The 20,277-nt window shown below is 39.3% G+C and overlaps 2 protein-coding genes across 2 annotated transcripts in view; both read left to right on the top strand.

The window, feature by feature from the left end:
* The window catches only part of SMC2 (structural maintenance of chromosomes 2), a 349,885-nt gene that overhangs the window by 237,127 nt on the left and 92,481 nt on the right, over window positions 1-20,277 (top strand). Inside the window, exon 17 of the mRNA XM_067137430.2 lies at window positions 3,924-4,067. Coding sequence (XP_066993531.2) covers window positions 3,924-4,067 — 144 coding nt within the window. The remainder of the gene's footprint in view (window positions 1-3,923; window positions 4,068-20,277) is intronic.
* Window positions 5,517-6,635, top strand: LOC137497083 (uncharacterized). Its single transcript, XM_068225714.1, has one exon. It carries the CDS (start codon window positions 5,517-5,519, stop codon window positions 6,633-6,635), a length of 1,119 nt encoding a protein of 372 aa, XP_068081815.1.

The following is a 20,277-nucleotide window of genomic DNA, read 5'->3' as shown; positions in this document are numbered from 1 at the left end:
ACATCAAAAAGAAGAAACTTGAGTACTTTGGTCATATCATTTGAAATAGTTTAACTTACAAGGTAAAATTGAAGGAAGGTGAAGTGGGGGAAGAAGGAGAATATCTTTGGCTACAGAAATCTACGAGAATGGTATGGGCTCAGAATAAGAAATTATTAATAAAAACCACCTTTCCAATACTCAATGACCTTTATATTTAGGATAAAACCATTTAATTACAAGTAGGACATGTTTCGCTCGAATCATAGTGAGCATCATCAGCTATAGATAACATAAACCATGGTGGGTCAGGGCCCTGATCCTGGTATATATAACGAAAAAATGTCTAATATACATTGATAAAATATGAATTTTAACAATTTTAACAATTTAAAAATAATCAATAAGATAATATTATGTCTATTAAAACAAATTGATCATTAAAATTGCTTAAAATGTTATTATAGTATGTAGTGATTAGATGTTCGTATAAATCGTTGACCATTATATCTTCGCTCAATTGCATTAGACTGTTTATGGTAAAAACAGTTATTCACATAAGGGTGAGCTCTTGTAATAAACTATGATATTGTTTTTTAAAAATAAACATGATGAAGAATACTAAAATCGCATATAATGGTTGAAAAACGAACTTCACTGATAATAAAACGTTGTCTGGATCGGCGTAAATTAACCTTTATGGGACTTCCTCCCATTGTGTTTCAAACATTATTTTGTGTAGTAATGTGTTAATATTGGTCTCCTAATGGAGAACTACTGATCTCGTAGGTGAAATTTAAATCAGGTGTATCCTGTGTGTGATTGATGGGAGATTAGTCCCTTGGCTGTTTACTGAGGTTTGATGGAACTGCTGTCAAGTTGTCTTGGGAGATGTGAAATTAGCTAACAGCTAGCGCACACACATGTTATGATGCTGATATAGAGCTGTTTAAACAAACAGTTCTAGAAACAACTGCAAAGGGATTACAAGCAGGAGAATTGCATACTCAGAAGCAGTAACAGCTGGCGATATTAATGCTGATCTACAAGAAAGCTCCAGCGTTTTTTATTTACCCAGTGGCTATGCGATTCGAGTCATGAGGCTGTGAGCATGCATTTGGGGAGATGGTGGGTTCAAACCCTATTGTCAACAGCCCTGAAGATGGTTTTCTATGGTTGCCCGTTTTCACATCAAGTAAATACTGCAGCCTGTACCTTAATTGAGATCAATGTTGCTTTCTTCCCTGTTCTATCTTAATGCCATCATACAACCTACAAGTCTGTGTGATGCAAAACAGTTTGCAAAAATAAAAATAAATATTTTTTGATTGGTTGTAAGCTTCATTACAAGTAATAACAAGTTTGCTGATAGGAAGCTAGGCCAGAGGATATGAACACACAAAAGGACAAATACACTGACAGACTAATGTAGACATAGGAAGAAGCAAAAAGAATGGTTGTAGTGGTGATTGTTATTTTAAGGGGCAAAACCATATGATTATCTGAAAGGGCAGACAATGACAAACACGAAAACATAATGGACAAAGATTGTTTTCACACACTGCCAACTTCATTGATGGGCTCTCCAACCATCAACCTCAGTTCTATCATATCACATTGGGACACAGGCTAAGCAGCGCAGAGCAGATTTTTGTAATCCACACAAATCATTGCACCATCGCAAGTTGACAGACAGGGCAGGACAGAGCAGAGCAGGTCTGTTCTGCACATACTTCCGCCTACCACACACAGTTTCCTGCGCACATGTCACGTTATTAAGAAATGGAGTAAAAAATTACCACAGCCATTCGGTCTCACCATGTTTTGTAGGTTCTATGTGAATCATGTGGACTGCAATGCAATGCCTAATTTTAATTTCTGTTATGCATGTACGTATGTATGTACATGCATCATGAAAAAATGGCTGAACAAAATTTAATGAAAATCGGTATCCAACTTCGGGGATTAAGGCACTACAATCTAGGCTATAAATCATTTTATTTACACTGGGTAACAAGGCCTAGTACGCCTCATTTTGGTGCTGCCATTGGTTTTTGGGGTTTCCTTATAACCGCATAACCTTTGGTGGTGCTATTTGAGGATCCAACCAGCTTCTGGGCTGATGACCTAACAGACAGACAACAAGGTAGTTTAGAGAAAGGCCTCAAATGTAGTCCTCAAATATCTACGAAACAATCCGTGGCCCAAGTTCTCGCAACATTAGGTATTTAACGTCAAGATCTAATGTTGATTATAGAGAGCATCATCGTCGTCTCCGTGGCCGTCATCCATCATCACATTTATGTGAAGAAACAAGTACGGAATATAATTGATCATGTCTTGTCAAATATAAATGCAAACGCGTTCACAACAAATTGTCAATGTTGATTGATTTTAGTATATGGTATGAAAATCTAGGAGTACAGTACATTTGTACATTTGTATATAAATGTTTTCTCCCTCTCTCCCTGTCTGATCCTATTAATGAATACTATGTAACAAAAGTTAAAGAATTGATTATTTTCACCATGTTAATCCTGTCCGTATTGCCTTTTATTCAAATTTCTATAAAACACTTTCGCGCCTAGTCAATACTTTACATATTTTATTATACCTAATTCTCGTACATGTTTCGACAGCTGGCAAAAGTTAAAGATAGTACAATTTCCGATCATGTATGTCTTCTACTGTTTTATGGTACCGGCCTTGCTATGAGCTCGCATTCGGGAGATAGTGTGTTTGAACCCCACTGTCGGCAACCTTGAAGATGGTTTTCCGTGGTTTCCCACTTTAACACCAGGCCAATGCTGGGGGGGGGGGGCTCTACCTTAATTAAGACCACGGTCGCTTCCTTCCCGTTCCTAGCCCTTTCCTATACCATCATCACCATAAGACCTATCTGTGTCGGTGCGACGTAAAAAAAATAATGAATTTAGACTTTTCTTGCTTAGTCCATATGAACGCCGAACATCGCTGACATGGAAATATTGTTCAGTTTTGTAAACTGGCCAGGTTCTTTTTACTGCGATTGTCTTATGGTGAACAACCACGTAGTCATCAGCACAAGGAAAATTGTGAAGATGACTGTCAAAATGCGAAAAATCACGAATGCTTAAAGAAAAAGAAAAAAAGAGCCTCTTTATACTGGATGCCCCAGTATCACAGTCTAAAGAAATCATTTCTTTCTGAAAAACCGACGAGACCCTGTGTGGCAATGTGCGCTTATGTGCACTTCGCAGTTTCGTAAGCTTCACGCTGTCCTGCTCTGCGGCCAACTGCTTCTCAATTTGCGTCCGGCCTAAATGTGGCCAGTATTCAGGAGATAATAGGTTCGACCCCCACTGTCAGCAGTCCTGAAGATGGTTTTATGTGGTTAAGGATAAGTCTCCTTCAAACCGGATGGTAGGATCAAGAATAACAGCTGTTCAAGTCTGCTGATGCATGGCAACAATATCTCCTCTACTGTTCTATTTATCAATGTTTCTTTCTCATTTAAATTGTGTGTCATGATTTCTCCAACATATTTAAATTGTAGAACTACATTAATTTTTTTAACCATTTATGAAGACTGTTTATGCTCAGGGTTTTCATGGGCATGATCTCGGTTTTCTCGAAGGATATGTATAATCCTATTACTAGGGCAATTTTTTGGAGACTGGTGTTCTGGGTTTAAACTTCTTCCAAGTCAAGGGCTAAGAGAGCTTAATTGTCTGCAAATCCCAGACAGTTCTTATTGAGGGTTTTTCTCCAGTTTTGATTTTAGGTGGGTTTTCTTTTGGCCAAAGTTTCATCATGTAATCGAGTGACATATTGAAGAGCAGTGGAGATAATCCAACTTCATTATTAGTCTTGTTCAATTTTTTTTTAGTTCATAGACCTGTAAAGTGTCAATAATACTATGTAGCTATCCACCTAATTTACAGAGTTTGTGATTATTTTTCCAGACATTTGAGGTTCTGAATTTGGAGATCAAGGACCTTCAGACTGCAGTAGAGACAGGACTTAAACAGATAGAGGAAGCAAAGGCTGGCATAGAACAGCTCAAGACTGATGCTGACAACCTCAAAGAAGAAATGAAAGCCTCTGAGGTATTTGTTTATAACAGAGATATCACTTACTGTATTTTTCACATAATTGTTGTTTTAATATCAATTCCTTCCATGGATTAGTGTTAAGAGTATCAGTATCTAGATCCCAAGGTTGCGGGTTCAAATCTGACTGAAGTCAATTTTTGAAGGTTCAGAAATATTCTGTTATGAACTCCGTGGCTTACAATATTGGCATATAAAAGATCTCCAGTGAGACTTTCTGTATCCAAACTCAGCAGAGCTGCCACTTGGTTATTTCTGCGGTTATTTGTTACATTTTTCTTCAAAGTCACCTTATTGTTACTTTATTTAGGGTAAGTTCCTTTAAGAGCGCGCGGTCTCACAAGAGTGCGCAGTTCAAAATTCCGAAGTTGGCAGTAGTGTACGATATCGGTGATGAGGTATTCAGTCGACTGTGTGTAGCCATTGTCCATGTACTGTATCGCTGAAGCCTTGTGATTTCTACTGTTCTTGTTACAGGTAAGAATCTGTTTTCACTCATTTTCGTATAATATTCTGAAACTGTGAGTTAGTACTTGCACACCCCTGGAAGACTTCGATATGTTTATCTTTTGTGTTATAAGAGAGAAGAGTTCATTACCTTTGTTATTGACACAGTTCAACCTTCTGTCCTGCATGCTCGTGCTATCTACCGAGTAAAACATAAAACTACTACCGAGCCCTTAAGAGTGCGCAGTGGATTGTCCTGCAAGAGGGCGCGCGCGCTCTTGTAGGACGTCAGTGCGCGCTCTTACGGGACAACTTGTTTAAGCTTCGTCTTATGCCTTGACATTTTATTTTTCAGGGTTAAAATGTCTTATTGTAAGAGAAAATCAAATCGAAAGCTTATTTTCACCGAAGCTGTTTTGAATGATTGCTGGGAAAGACTAGAGAAAGGAGAGAGTAAAAGAAAAATAGCTGAATCACTTGGAGTGAACGAATCAACATTACGGAAAAGACTGAAAGCTGTAAGTACACACTTGAGGTTAAAAAGAGTTGATTAACATTTGTATCTGCTTTATTTTATCTCTTAAATGTCCACATTTCATAGGAATTTCACTAATCCGTTGTATTTTCAGGGCACTGTTCCGACATCTCTCGGAAGAATGAAGCCAATATTCAGCCCCAATCAGGAGCAGATGTTAGTAGAGCATGTGAAGGACTTGGATGCTAGGTTTTACGGCATAACACGGAGGCAGCTAATGCAGCTTGCGTTTCAATTCGCAAAGAACAACAACATCGCCAACAATTTCAATGAAAAAAGAAAAATGGCTGGAAAAAACTGGGTCTATGGGTTTTGCAAGAGAAACCACCTCGCACTTCTCGCTCCCGAGAAGTGCAGTCTAGGTAGAGCCATAGGGTTCAATAAAGTACAATGCCGGAGATTTTTCACTAATTTGAAGACCAGTAATAGAAGAGAAACATATCCCTCCCCACAGGACATTCAACATGGATGAGAGTGCCATTTCCACTGTCCCTAACCGCATTCCAAAAGTTATTTCGCCAAAAGGAAAACGGCATGTTGCAAAGGTTGTTTCAGCTGAGAGGGGTCAAACGGTGACAGTTGTGTGTTGCTTTTCTCCCACTGGTATTTTCATTCCTCCTGCCATCATCTTCCCCCGAAAGAGAATGAATGTTCAATTGTACCAAGACGCCCCAGAAGGGACCCTGCCACTTATGTCTGACTCGGGCTACATGAACACAGAACTCTTTCTCGACTGGTTGAAACACTTTGAACAATTTGTTAAACCAAGTGAAGAAGATCCTGTTCTGCTTATTATGGACAACCATATCTCGCACTGTAGTTTGGATGCAGTTATGTTCTGTAGGGACAAGTTCATTACATTACTAACACTTCCTCCACATGCTAGTCACATGCTGCAACCCCTTGACAAAGGATTTTTCGGACCCTTAAAATCAGCTTTTTCAACTGAATGTGACAAGTGGATGTTCAATCACCCTGGAAGAGCAATCACTCTGAAGGATCTTTCCTCTATTTTCCGTTCTGCCTATGAAAGAGTGGCAACGCTTGAAAAAGCAAATCATTCTTTCAAGGCTACGGGGATTTATCCATACAACCCGGATGTTTTCTCAGATGAAGATTTCGAACCTTCGGCCGTTACGAGCCGCCCTCCACCCTCAGAAGAACCTGAAGAAAACAATGTCATTGCTGATATGCCTAATGCAGAAGATGAGGAAATAGTGTCACCTTCAACTCTCCTCCCCCTTCCAAAAGCAACTCACGAAGAGAAGCGAAAGAGGAAAGGTAAAAAGTCCGAAGTTATGATGGGATCTCCATTTAAAAATGCGTTAATGGCTTCCACGTCAAGCGCGAGTGAGAAAGGACGGAAATCCAGCAAGTCTACAAAAAAGAAAAAGCTTTTTGATGCTACAGCTTCCACAAAATGCACACCAGTTGAGGACAGTATCTTCTGCCCAGGATGTGATGAAAAGTATGAAGAACCTTTAGTTGAAGATTGGATTCAATGTAAAGACTGTAAACAGTGGTGGCATGATGCCTGTTCTAGCTATGAGGGCGCTGGCGTGTTCAAATGTGACTCCTGTTAGGTGCGCACTCATAGAGGACCTACTGCGCACTCTTACAGGCATATGCCTCCAAGAGCGCACATTTCTCATATTTTACATTTTATATTATTTCTACTATTTTACCATTTGAGTTGTGTTTTGCTGATATGTATATAGTGCCCAGGATATCAGTAAATACCTTTGTGCAAACTATTTGTTACTTTATGATTTCTTTCTCATGTTATGGCGGTCCTAACGTTAAGTGCGTACTCGTGGAGGAACCTACCCTACATGTATTTAATTTTAGTTGCTGTTTAGTAAGAAATTTGATGAGTGGAAAATTGTTACAGTTGGAGAAAGTTGAAGCAAATTAAAAATCTTCATTTGATGAGTACCAGAAACTGCATATTATTCTGAAACGTTCTTGTGGGAAACTTAAATATCATAAAGTAGCAGAAGTAACTAAGGTAGAATTGACCCTATTCTGTGGGAGTACAGATATACAGGCCAAAACTAAACTAAAAACTAAACTCGTATTATCATCCCTAGGTGGTGCACCTATTTTCAGGCACACCCGTAATGGAGCGAGCTACATATGCCATTTTAGTCACCTATCAGTTCTTCTGCCGTTCTTCAATCTCTGGCATGACCGGGAATCAGACTTGAGCCACTGAGGACAACAACTGACAGTGCAAATCATTGCACTACACAGGCAAACATTCTGATTAATGACAAAACATTCAGGTTGGTACAAATATTAAATGTAAGAATGAACATTCAAGGTGCTTTAAAAACTACAAAAACAGAATTCATCTCAATCACAAGGAAACTACTGACATCAATATCTGCTCATCTAGAAAAATAAAAATGGAGCATCAAATTAAATTTAAGAAGAGAAAGGAAGAAGAAAACTCTGTCAAAATTGCAAAAGAAAGTGAATTATAAATAAACCTTGAAAAACTTGAAGATTTGAAGAAATCTAAAAGAAAAGATCAAAGTTAGAAAAGAATAACTAGTGACAAGCTTTTGGAAGGAACAAAATTGTAATAAAAGAAGGCTATGGAAGGGTTGCTCAGGCAATGCTCCAGAGAATGGTGGTTTTAAAATGAATAGCTCTTACATAAACAAACAGAATATATGCAGAATAACTTAGATAAGTTACAAACTTTTTCCAGAAGAAATCATATTTCCAGCAAAACACTAGACTAGATTAATATTATAATCCATGCATGACTTAATTCTCTACCCTACATCTACGGAATTATATGTACAACAAATTAAATACATTATATGACCCAACATTTACAATACTACAATTTAATTCCGTCCATGTATACTAAATTTAGAAGGGACTCGGGAAGCGATCCATTTTGTTACATGAAGTAACCCAGTCAAAAGTAAAATTGTTTCCTTTCCTAGTCACGGTAACATCCCCAAATAAATTTACATATCAGTTATCATCTGTAGTTTAAATCCTTGGCAGACTTTCCAGACGAGAGGCCCATTTGGCCCCTTTTCCGGCTTACGCTCCCATGATGGCTGCCTTCATATTACTTTCATATTTTATTCCACGGCGTTCCGCCATTATAACACTGATTTAATAATAATGACACTGATTTAATAATTATAACATATTAACACTGACACACTGAAATTAAATTTTACCATATAATACCACTGCGGTGTCATAGACCCAATTTTATCTATGTACACTATTTTATCTTCGTCCTTTTTCCTGCACAAATGACTGGACACAAAACGAACGAGTGTCGATTAAATCTCCTGGCGCGCTTCACGGTCTCCGACACAGCACGTCCGAATTAATATCAAGCCGCACTCTTGATGTGTTCATTATTACGGCGGTTTTATTTCAGCTACCTACAATACAGGCTCAGTTATTCAGTAAGATTTTCATTTACTGTCTGTCACACAGTTTAGTACACCTACTTTCACTGTTACTTTATTTATTTATTTATTATTTATTTATTAATTATTTATTTACATTTTATAGCCTTCATTGGACCACTCTAGCCAACTTTATACAAAGAATTTTTTAGTTTCCAGTCAGCCCAGTATTTCTTCATTCTCTCTGATCATATCCTTCTTTCTTCATCGGAAATCACCCTTCCTATTGTCTGTTTGTTGATTCTGATTTGCAGTCTGGTTTGCTTGTCTGCGAGTTTCTTGATTTTGTCGGTTTTGTTTCTTAGGTCTTCTACTGTAATTTGTAGTTTATCCATATCTTCCTTGATTTCTGTAATCCGCTTAATGTTGCACTTACTATTCCATAATTTTTCTATTATTCTCCTGATGATCCTGTTCTCTGGTGTCCTGATTAGATGTCCAAAAAATGAAATGCGTTTCTTCCTGATTGAGCTCATTACTTTTACTTTGCTGTTACTGTTACTTTAAAAGAAGCTATCTTATCACTCCTTGCTACTATTACATCTTTACTTGAATTCACAATATACACCTCGTAGGCTCAGACCGTAGCATGATCTGGCGTGATCTAACTTTACTCGGCCCATGGGTGACTGGAACACAACAACCTCGCCCGAGCTCTGAATGCAGTATGTAAGTGCGGTTGTAAGTACCTGCGGTCCGTAGAAATGAGTAACGCGTAACATGAGTTAGTCCGTACAAATGAGGTAGTGAATGTTCCTTCCACTCGCATTTGTTGATGGAGGACCTTACTGGTAGATTAGCTGACGTCGTGCCTTGGAGAGGGGGGGTGGATTTCTCAAATCGGCACTCGCAGTCTGAACTGGAAGTTATAATTGATACCAAATAAATCCCTCATCTGGAACATACACCTGGTTTAATACGATCTCCTAACGATCGCAGATTTCAGAGATATTAACAGATATCGCTTCACAATAATTCGCGGGTTTCGTAGCGTCTCTCACGGCGTGGTCATCTTTCGGCCAATAGCATTTGAGCTGCCCTGTTTCCAGGAAATTCAGTGTTCAATTTATTTAATTTGGAGATTATTATTTATTATTCTTCTACGCATGACATCTAAAAATTTCCTTAATTTGATTCATATAATTGCAATAATTGATTGGTGATTACTTTCGAAAATAATTGACACTTTATTTCATATCTTTCAAGATGGTACTCCTGGCTGGCCAAATGAATTTTGTTATTGGACTAGAACAAGCGGTTCATTTGAATTTTCCTTTGTAACAAATTGACAACACATGCCCTGAGGCTCTGGTCATTCCCATTCTCCAATTCCGAGAATACATGACATCACAGAAAGTTTCTGCTTGACACAAATATATCCTTGCAGCGCTAATGTTGCAACTATTTCATTGTTCATGACTCGCCTTTCTCTTCTTGTACGAAACATATTTGTGTACATTCGTATATTCTGGTTGGTAAATGAATAGGCCCCCTACCGAGAACAGCACTCTAGCCATCGTGACAGGCTTAATCCTCATGGCTCCACTATGTCGCGTACTCAGCTCGTATTTCCACATTACCTAGGTCTGAATATTGTTAACCAGTTTTCCTCATTTCAATACGCGTACCATATTCTACTTCGCATATCAAATCATGATTAAATTACAACCCCTATCACTCGGGTTCAATACAGCCTATTCTTATTATCGGGAAAATGTGTTAATTGATGTGTTTTGAATGGTTTTCATACATTATTTTATTGCGGGGAAAATAATGTAATGCCTTGTTAACGCTGCAGTGGCAACAGGAATTCTTTGCAGGATTCTACACACTTTTTCTTGCACTCATGAACATAGTCGCCTACAATTACATGAAAAGTGTCTCAAGCATAATATCTAACGAGTAGAGGCCAGACCCTGCGGTCAACCGATTTCACAGAGCTTCAATGTACTTATGGGGAGACACTCAACGGTAACTCGTGTATAAGGGTTTAAGTCAACACGCTTTCGTTTTCGAAAAAAATGAGATCAGATGTCATTACACAGAATCTGCTTCAGACAAAGTGGAGATGGTAGAACACTAAAAGGCGAACAAATTTTACTTAAAGATGTCAGGTCCGCAACCTAATAACCTCTGAAAAATTGAGGAATCACCGATTCCAATGCAAGGCATATATGCTTGGGAGTTACATCACAGCAGAACAGAGTGATGGCCAAGTGGTCAGCGTACTTGTCTGCGAACCTTCTAGACGTGAATTCGAATCTCGTTGCAGCTATGATTTTTGCACAAAATAAATTAACATGTCTGCCTGTGTGGTGTAGTGTGATTAGCTGCCACCCCTGGAGGCCCGGGGTTGATTCCCGGCTCTGCCACGAAATTGGAAAAGAGGTACGAGGGCTGGAACGGGGTCCATTCAGGCTCGGGAGGTCAACTGATTAGAGGTGGGTTCGATTCCCACCTCAGCCATCCTGGAAGTGGTTTTCCGTGGTTTCCCATTTCTCCTCCTATCTTAAGGCCACGGCCGCTTCCTTCCCTCATCCTTGTCTATCCCTTCCAATCTTCCCATCCTCCCGCAAGGCCCCTGTTCAACAGAGCAGGCGAGGCCGCCTGGGCGAGGTACTGGTCATCCTCCCCAGTTGTATCCCCGACCAAGAGTCTGAATCTCCAGGACATTGCTCTTAAGGCGGTAGAGGTGGTATCCCTCGCTGAGTCTGAGGGAAAACCGACCCTAGAGGGTAAATAGATGAAGAAGAAGAAGAAGAAGAAGACGATTAAATTAATATGTGAGGGAACGTCAAGATAACAATTGGAACGCAAATTGCAGTACAGTTTATTTTCTACCTGAAATAAATATAGGCCTAAACGTTCTCACAGTTGCTGCTGGATCTCTTTCTATATATATATATATATATATATATATATATATATATATATATTAATTTGAGGTAGAAAATAAAGTTCCATTGCAATTTGATTATTCATTTTATTCACATTTTACTTCACATTCCCTGAAACAATGATTTAATTTGTATATAAAAAAAGTGTGTCTATGGCGGGACTCGAGCTGAAGTCGTTGCGGTTTGGTGACAAGTACGATGACCACTCGGCCACTGCTCCACTTGTCTAGGTTGCAACTCTTCAGTTATATAGGTGTTGCATTAGAATCGGGGGATTCATAAATTTTTCAGAAATTATTAGGTTGCAGACCTGAGAAGTCTGAGTAAAATGTGTTCGCATTTTAGTGTTTTACCACCTCCATGTGGTCCAAAGTGGATCCTGCCTCATGATATTTGTCCTCACTCTTGGAAACTCTAACCTATTTTCAGTATCGTCTAGTATCTTGTTCATTATGGCTTTGGTAATTAGAAATATATCTTCTGACAACTCTAGAAAGTAGTTATTTCTTAGTATGGGTTGTCCTTTGCCTTCTTCAGTTTATAAATAGTCTTTATACAGCAGTAAAGCTTCAAACTTACGTCTTCTACATGCCTCCATTTTGAAATTTTAGCAGTTGTTAAGAGGTTTAACACAGGACTGTGGCCAGGTTAATTTAACACAAGCATTAACAATTTGTTAGAGTTAACAATCCTTGATGAGACAACCATTTTGTTAAAGTGTGTTAAGTGTCCTTAGCAGCAGAGTTAACACTTAACATTTGTTGAAGAAACCAGGCCTTGGTGGAGTTCTTGAAAGAATCTTTGAAATGTTTGTAAGATATCTGGTGTTGGCACTTATTAAAATAATGATCTTGTGGTTAGGGACTTTGTCTAATGAAACATCGTTTAACGTTTAAAGAGAAATAACACTTAATACAAAATAAAACACTATGTTAAGACACTACTGTATGTACAATACATTAACACTTGATATAAAATAAACACCATGTTAAGATACTATGTACAGTCACAGGGTAAAGATTTCAGATGTCCGGTTGCTAATTACACTGTTTGATGTTTGATAACATCCTTTAATCATCCTCGAGGGATGTTATAAAACCTCTTGATGTTTCTTTAATCATGATCGTATTTTAAGTTGAAGTCTTCTTACAAAACGCATATCAACAGATTGTGGAATTGAAACAGCTGCGAGTTATGTTGTAGTCAAGCCCTTGATTTATGCTATTTTAAAAAACGGTCATTGTTGACTGGCAACCTCATTTGCATGCCGAAATGGTTTAGAGAATAAGAGAATAATAAGGGTAGGTAGAACGACGATGGTTCTAAAGTGTTCGAGGTGTGTTGTTGGCCACTGTCTTGATGCTGATTGAATGGGAGACTCACGAAATACTAACTTTTTAGACTGAAGAATGATATTCATTGAGGAAATGAAGTTGTTAGGAGACGTGTGAGGAATAACACAGAGGACATCAGACAAATCACGGACGAATGTGGTAGAAGAAATAAATGGAAACTAATAAAATAAAATGCAGCTAAAGACCCGGGATTATGTATTTACACTGTACACAATATAGCTACAAACTAGTTGAAAGTAAAAAAGGCAGTGAGCTTCTGCTGTCTCAGTTTAGTGTATTGCTTACGAGCAGCACGATCTCGCATCCACTTTAACATTAGAAGTTCATTTGTCAATGTTTCAGCTAGAGTCCTCGAAATAAACTATCAATTTCTCTAATTTTGCTACTGCTTCTGCATGGGGTATAACCACAGCTGGTTCATCAACACAGTCTGAATCTGAATCCTCTTCATTTTCATTTTCAGTAACACTACATGATGCAATTATGTCTTACTCTAATCGATTAATAACCTCCGTCATTGTCGATTCGCAACCAGTTGTCCATGTCTTCTTCACCAACATCGGAGCAGACATTGATATTTTTTTAAATGTCTATAAAATCATCTTCCACGCTTACTTTTTTCTTCTTCAATCTTGTTTTGTGGCAAGTCACACACACCAGGCCACAAGTTTTTCCATGACTTTATCAAAATTTCTCCTCCAGCCTGGTCCCAAGCTTCCAATTTAATATAAATAACAGTCTTTACCTTATAAGATTTCAGCACCTCTACTACACCATGCTCTCTGTCATTCCCTACCAGTTGACTTACCATTTGCCTTTTGTACACTATTTTTTTCTAGAACTCCTTGGTCCATCGATTGAACAAGAGAAGTTACATTAGGTGGTAAAAACGTCACTGAAATATCATCTTTGACTAGTTCATTGACAGACCGATGCGAAGGTGCATTTTCAATCAGCAAAACCACCTTGTTGGAAAGGCCACACTTCGTCAAATATATTTTTATTGACTGCACAAAATTCTGGAAATACCGTTGTTTGAAAATATCACTAACCATCCAAGCCCTTTTTTTGTGAGCTGTAAATGACAGGCAATGAATCGTGTTTCACATTTTTCAATGCACAGGGGTTTTTTGATTTCCCTGTTATAAAGAGAGGATTTTTTTTGCTTTCCTGACGCATTACTGTAAGCCGTTACGGTGAGGCTGTCTTTCCCTTTTTTATGTACTTTCGCTGAATCTTCTACTTTTGAGGCTAGCATTTTACTCGGCAACATCCGGTAAAGTAAACCGGATTCATCGACATTGTAAACTTGATGTGCCGTCAATTCTTCCTTTTTAACAAACTCTTCAAACTCTTTTTTTAAATTTTTTCTGTCACTTCAACATTACCTGACAAGCTTTTCCCAGTTATTGTAAGTTAATCTACTCCATGCTGCTTTTTTCCATCTGTCCAACCATCCCAGGCTAGCTGTAAAACATGGATCTCTATGGGGCAACTGTTAGCTCAAACTCAATGCTTTGTTTTGGATGATGGGTACAGAAATTGGCAAACTAGGTTCTCTTTCAGCACAAAACCAGGCAAACAATGCTTCATCCAGAGTTTCTAGTTTAGCAGTTTTTGCTTTACACCAATTATGCAAACTTCATTTCAAAATCATCTTGAAACAAAATCTTCAATGCATTTTCTGTTCTTTTTCCAATCAGATACAGTCCCTTATTATTTCCTGTCAGTGCTTCCATTCTTTTTTCCATAGTCACGTTTTTACGTTTCGTGGCCATTGCCGAAAATGAGCAAGTGAAAGAGCACGATATTGTACCTCGACCGAGACACTAGGAAAACTCACGAACACTACCAAGATTGCAGCGCAACTGAGGAACGTTGTTTCTTGGTCAATGTCATGTGCTAGGCACGGGTGGGGGAAGGAAAGGGTTGAGTCACCGGTCTGCTGCGTAGCAACAGCAGGTGGGGTGTGTGCAGTGAACTTGCCCACTGGCAAGAGAATTTGACTGAGAATAGCAATTTATCATCTGTAAAACAAGTCTTCATTTACTGCGCAAAACAACAATAATTTCCTTTTCAAAACTGGTCCGGGTTAATGACGTTTTACGGTGTATATTCTTATATGTTGGGTATTCAGCCCGAAGGCTGGTTTGGTCCTCCACAGCTCCGCCAGCAGCTTTCATAAATAGCATACTTGGGAAATGAGGAGTGAGGTAGTTTCCTGTTGCTTTCCTCACTGAGCCAGAAGTTGCTATTACATATTAGTCTGCCAAACCCACTGAAATGCATGCACCAACTGACCTCATGAGCGATATTTTCATATCATTCGTAACAGGAATTGGCTGCTTAAGGAATGGCATTACTAGTATCACTCATACCTCAGTTACTTTCATATTGTCAAAGTCAAGGATGAGACTGAGACAGATCAATGAAAGTAACAAATTTATTCTAGCCCATACCAGAAGACATAGTGCACTGTAAACACTACATCTTGCCAGCAAAGGTTTTACTGTACCTGTGATTATTACCTGTGGGGAATGTTGAAGCGAAAAGTGTATGTGAACAACCCTCACACAAGAGAACATTGCACGAGTTATTTTGAACATCACATGGGCTGATATTCCCCAAGTGTCTGCAAACCTGTTCATGAGGTGTCAGGCATGTTTGACAGCTGAGGGACAACATTTTGAACATCAAATGTAATGTCAGGTAGGTTTTAGACTAATTTTTCACTTGAAATAGCTTTCTATAAAGGTGAATTGCCACGATGTTGTGGGGAGGAAAGGCACGTGTTATACCGGCTAACGATCCAGTGTCATTGCGCCAGCTGTTCCGTGCTCTGAGTGGTGCTGTGACCAAAGCTAAAACAAGGGGGGAAAAAAAAAACCCCTATTTAGTAAAGCAATTTTTCTTTAACGTTGCACTGGCACAGATGGGTATTGTGGCGTCGATGGGATAGGAGTGGGAAGGAAGCGGCCGTGGTCTAAATTAATGTAAAGGCCCAGCATTTTCCTGGGGTGAAAATTGGAAACCACAGAAAACCATCTTCAGGGCTGCCAGCAGTAGGATTCAAACCCATTATCTCCCGAATGCAAGCTCACAGCTGAGCGCCCCTAAGCGTATGGCCAACTCACTTGCAAATGAAAATTTTGAAATAGGGGTTGAACAAAACATATGCGACAGCCAAAGCTGAGAAATTGTAAAAAGACAGAAAAATTAAACAACAATCAGGAAAACCATGCTTTTCTGCAAAAGGCAAATATATTGCTGGACGGTCAGTTGAACTGAAAGACTACTCAAAATGTTTGAGTACACGATTTTAAATTTCCTTAGGGTGATGGAGACAAACGGCAGTTATGCATAAGTTCCCTTATACAAAAAGAACAAACTCGAAGGACTTCTTCAGTGACATCCAGAAGAAAATTTATAAATACATTATTTTTATCCAGTGATCTTTTTAAAAAAGTGTTAATTTGTGAAGCCTCCTTCTTTGCCATGTTCAAACATTAATTTTCCAAAATTAAATTAAATTAATGCTGAGAGGTCATGATTGGGACAAGTTGGTGGAGGAAGAATGGTACAAGGACAGGATGAGATGGAGGAGGCTCATATACCACACCCGGGAAACTGGAGATGGTTTAGGATGATGATGATGATGATGATGATGATGATGACTGTCACCAGTATGCCAGGAAAGATTCAGAGAAAGTGTAAAATGTAATTGAAATTCAACAGTAGGATGTTTTGGATTTTCCAGAACTGAGGTGCCACATAATAAAGAATGGAAAAGTTGACAGCAATGGAAGTAATTTTCTTCTTCTTCTTCTTCTTTTACTTCTTGTTTGTCCCACCTGGTGGCAGGATCCGCTCTGAGGATTCATTGTCTCCATTTAATTTGGTCTCGGGCCATGTCTCAATGGAGTTTACAGTCTTCAGGTCATTGTGATCTCTTGGACCATTGCTGTCTTCGTCGTCCCTATTGCCTCTCCTGCGGCTTACAGTGTATGCATTAACTTTGTCAGTGTATCATCCTCTGCACGCAACACATGTCCAAACCAGCATAGGCAGCATTCCAGCATTTTATTCTGGGTCGGTGTGACGCAAAAACTTTTTGTAATAACATCATTTGATATGCGATTCATTTTAGTGATGTCAGCTGTCCACCTAAGCATCTTCATCTCCATGATACTTACAGTAGTTAACTTTCTGCCTCCTTTGTGCCTGTCCAAAACTCGTCATAGAGAGCAACAGGATGGGTAACAATCCGGTAGATCTTATATTTCAGATAGTCCTTCATCCTTCGGTCATAGGTGATGCCTGTTACCGTGTAATTGGTTGGCCATTGTCGGAGATTGTGGAGCCCTGATACTAAATTCCGCTACTCTTGGGAGATGTTCACAGTCAACGCGGATGGTTCCAACTTCTCTAGGATCTAATGTTGTGTATTTTGTCTTCTTGTTGTGGTACAGGCCAAATCGCACTATTCGGTTGTTTCACTCTTCTTTTTGGTGCTGGAGATCAAGCTTATTTTATGCAGCCAACATAACATCATCAGCATAGAGAAGTGTCCATGGTATTGGCTTGTGCTGGTCTCATATAACGTTGTCCGCCGCAAGAATGAGCAGCTGTAGTGATAGGCAGAGCTTTAGTGTACTACTGTGATGCGGAAGTCATTGGACGCTCCTGCAGCAGCTTGAACTAAACTCTTTGGTTCTATATAGAGCAACTATGCCCACTTAATAAGGCTCTCTGGAATGTCATGTTCTTGTAGTGCGAACTGGATTAGGTTATGTGGTACCTGATCAAAGGCCTTCACAAGGTCCAGAAAAGCAAGATGCAGCAGCTATTCCTTTCATGGGGTTTCTCAACTAACAGCTATGCAGTGTGGATTGCACCTGTTGTGTCACAATTTTTTTTCTCATCCAGCTTGGTTTGTTGTAAATTTGGATATTTCGCGAATCCTTTTGTCGAGAATATGTTCGAAGACCATTGCATGGCTGAAAAGTTTGATCAGGCGGTAACTACAACAGTCGGCAGGGCTTCCCTTCTTGAAGATTGGTGATGCTCCGTCGCCAGTCTGTTGGTATTTGACTTTCTTCTTTGATGGTCTGGTTGAAAAGATATGTTAGCCATCCTGCTGCATCCTACTATTGAGAGCACCAAAACTCTGCTGGTAGACTGGGGCCAGTGGCTTTCCCTGGTTTCATCTCCTTCCGAGCAGCCTGGACATCGGTGACGTCAGTTTCCTTCATTGGGCTTTCTGCTGAAGAGGTGGTTGGGATTGGTGCATGGGGAGACTCTTCGTTTGAAATGTTTTCAAAATAGCTCCGCCAGCATTCCCTAACTTTGCCCCAGTCAACTAGCAGCCTACCTGTTTCATCATTGATGCCATAAAAACATTGGATGTCTTCCGTTTTGCAATGCCTCAGTTTGACTAACTGGTAAATGTCCTGCTCACCTTTGCTCATGTCAAGTTTCACATATAGGTCTCTGTACCGGTTTTCTGTTGTTGCAGCAGTGACCTACACTTCACTACGGGCTACTTTATACACATTCCAATAAGATGGTGTTTAATTTATAATTTATTTATTTCATACCACCAACAGAGATGTTTCTCCTATTACAGGTGGCTTAGTCACTATACATTCATTATTATTAAAAATAACAAATGTCAGAAAGAACTTAATATCTAAAAATAAAAATGTACGACAGTATTAAGAAGTAAAGCAGCAAACTGAATTTACAGCACATTAATCATTTTTCATGTTCGAAGTGGACTTACGACCTAAAATACTCCATATCTAAAAATGAATAAAATAAAAGTAGAAATAGAGACATACATACATACATTATCATTATAGAGTAGCTGCCTCTGTGGATCCGTGGTAGAGTGTCGGCCTCCGGATTCCAAGATAGCGGGTTCAAACCCGGCAAGGGTAGTTGGATTATTGAAGGGCGGAAAAAGGTCCATTTGACACTCCATGTCGTACTATGTCGGCATGTAAAAGATCTCTGGTGATACATTTGGTATTTACCCGACAAAATTCATAAAATCTCAGCCATAGACGCCCAAGAGAGTTTCGGTTTACACGGTCTGCCATCTAGTGGGCCTAGAGTAAAATAGAACGTCAAAATTGCCGAGCAGACAGCCAGATGGCCTCAAATCGAAATGTCTGCACACGGTAGCCGAGGCCACACGATTATTGTTATTATTATTATTATTATTATTATTATTATTATTATTATAGACTGTTATGCCTTTCAGCGTTCAGTCTGCAAGCCTCTGTGAATTTACTAAACGTCGCCACAATCCTTGATTTGCAACTAGTGTTGTGGCCTCATTTAGTTCTATACCTCTTTTCTTTACATCGTTAGAAACCGAGTCTAACCATCGTCGTCTTGGTCTACCTCTACTTCTCTTACCCTCCATAACAGAGTCCATTATTCTCCTAGGTAACCTATCCTCCTCCATTCGCCTCACATGACCCCCACCACCGAAGCCGGTTTATGCATACATCTTCATCCATCAAGTTCATTCCTAAATTAGCCTTTATCTCCTCATTCCGAGTGCCCTCCTGCCATTGTTCCCACCTGTTTGTACCAGCAAACATTCTTGCTAATTTCATGTCTGTTACTTCTAACTTATGAATAAGATATCCTGAGTCCACCCAGCTTTTGCTTCCGTAAAGCAAAGTTGGTCTGAAAACAGACTGATGTAAAGATAGTTTCGTATGGGAGCTGACTTCCTTCTTACAGAATACTGTTGATCGCAACTGCAAGCTCACCGCATTAGCTTTACGACACCTTGATTCAATCTCACTTACTATATTACCATCCTGGGAGAACACACAACCTAAATACTTGAAATTATCAACCTGTTTTAGCTTTGTATCACCAATTTGACATTCAGTTCTGTTGAATATCCTACCTACTGACATCATTTTAGTCTTCGAGAGGCTAATTTTCATACCATACTCATTGCACCTCTTTTCAAGTTCCAAGATATCAGGCTGCAGGGTTTCGGCACAATCTGCCATTAAGACAAAGTCATCAGCATAGGCCAGACTGCTTATTACATTTCCACCTAACTGAATCCCTCCCTGCCATTTTATATCTTTCAGCAGATGATCCATGTAAACTACGAACAGCAAAGGTGAAAGATTGCAGCCTTGTCTAACCCCTGTAAGTACCCTGAAGCAAGAACTCATTCTATCATCAATTCTCACTGCAGCCGAATTGTCAACAAAAATGCCTTTGATTGATTTTAATAATCTACCTTTAATTCCATAGTCCCCGAGTATAGTGAACATCTTTTCCCTCGGTGCCCTTTCACATGCTTCTCTAGATCTATGAAACATAAACACAACTGGCTATTCCTCTTGTAGCATTTTTCAATTACCTGGTGCATACTGAAAATCTGATCCCGACAGCTTCTCTGTGGTCTGAAACCACTCTGGTTTTCATCCAACTTCCTCTCAATGACTGATCACACCCTCCCTTCCAAGATGCCAGTGAATACTTTGCCTG

This window comes from Anabrus simplex, chromosome 1 (genome assembly GCF_040414725.1).
Source record: "Anabrus simplex isolate iqAnaSimp1 chromosome 1, ASM4041472v1, whole genome shotgun sequence".
NCBI classification, from domain to species: domain Eukaryota; kingdom Metazoa; phylum Arthropoda; class Insecta; order Orthoptera; family Tettigoniidae; genus Anabrus; species Anabrus simplex.
Note: the sequence above shows the minus strand (reverse complement) of the source record. Positions and strands in the feature narration are given on the sequence as shown.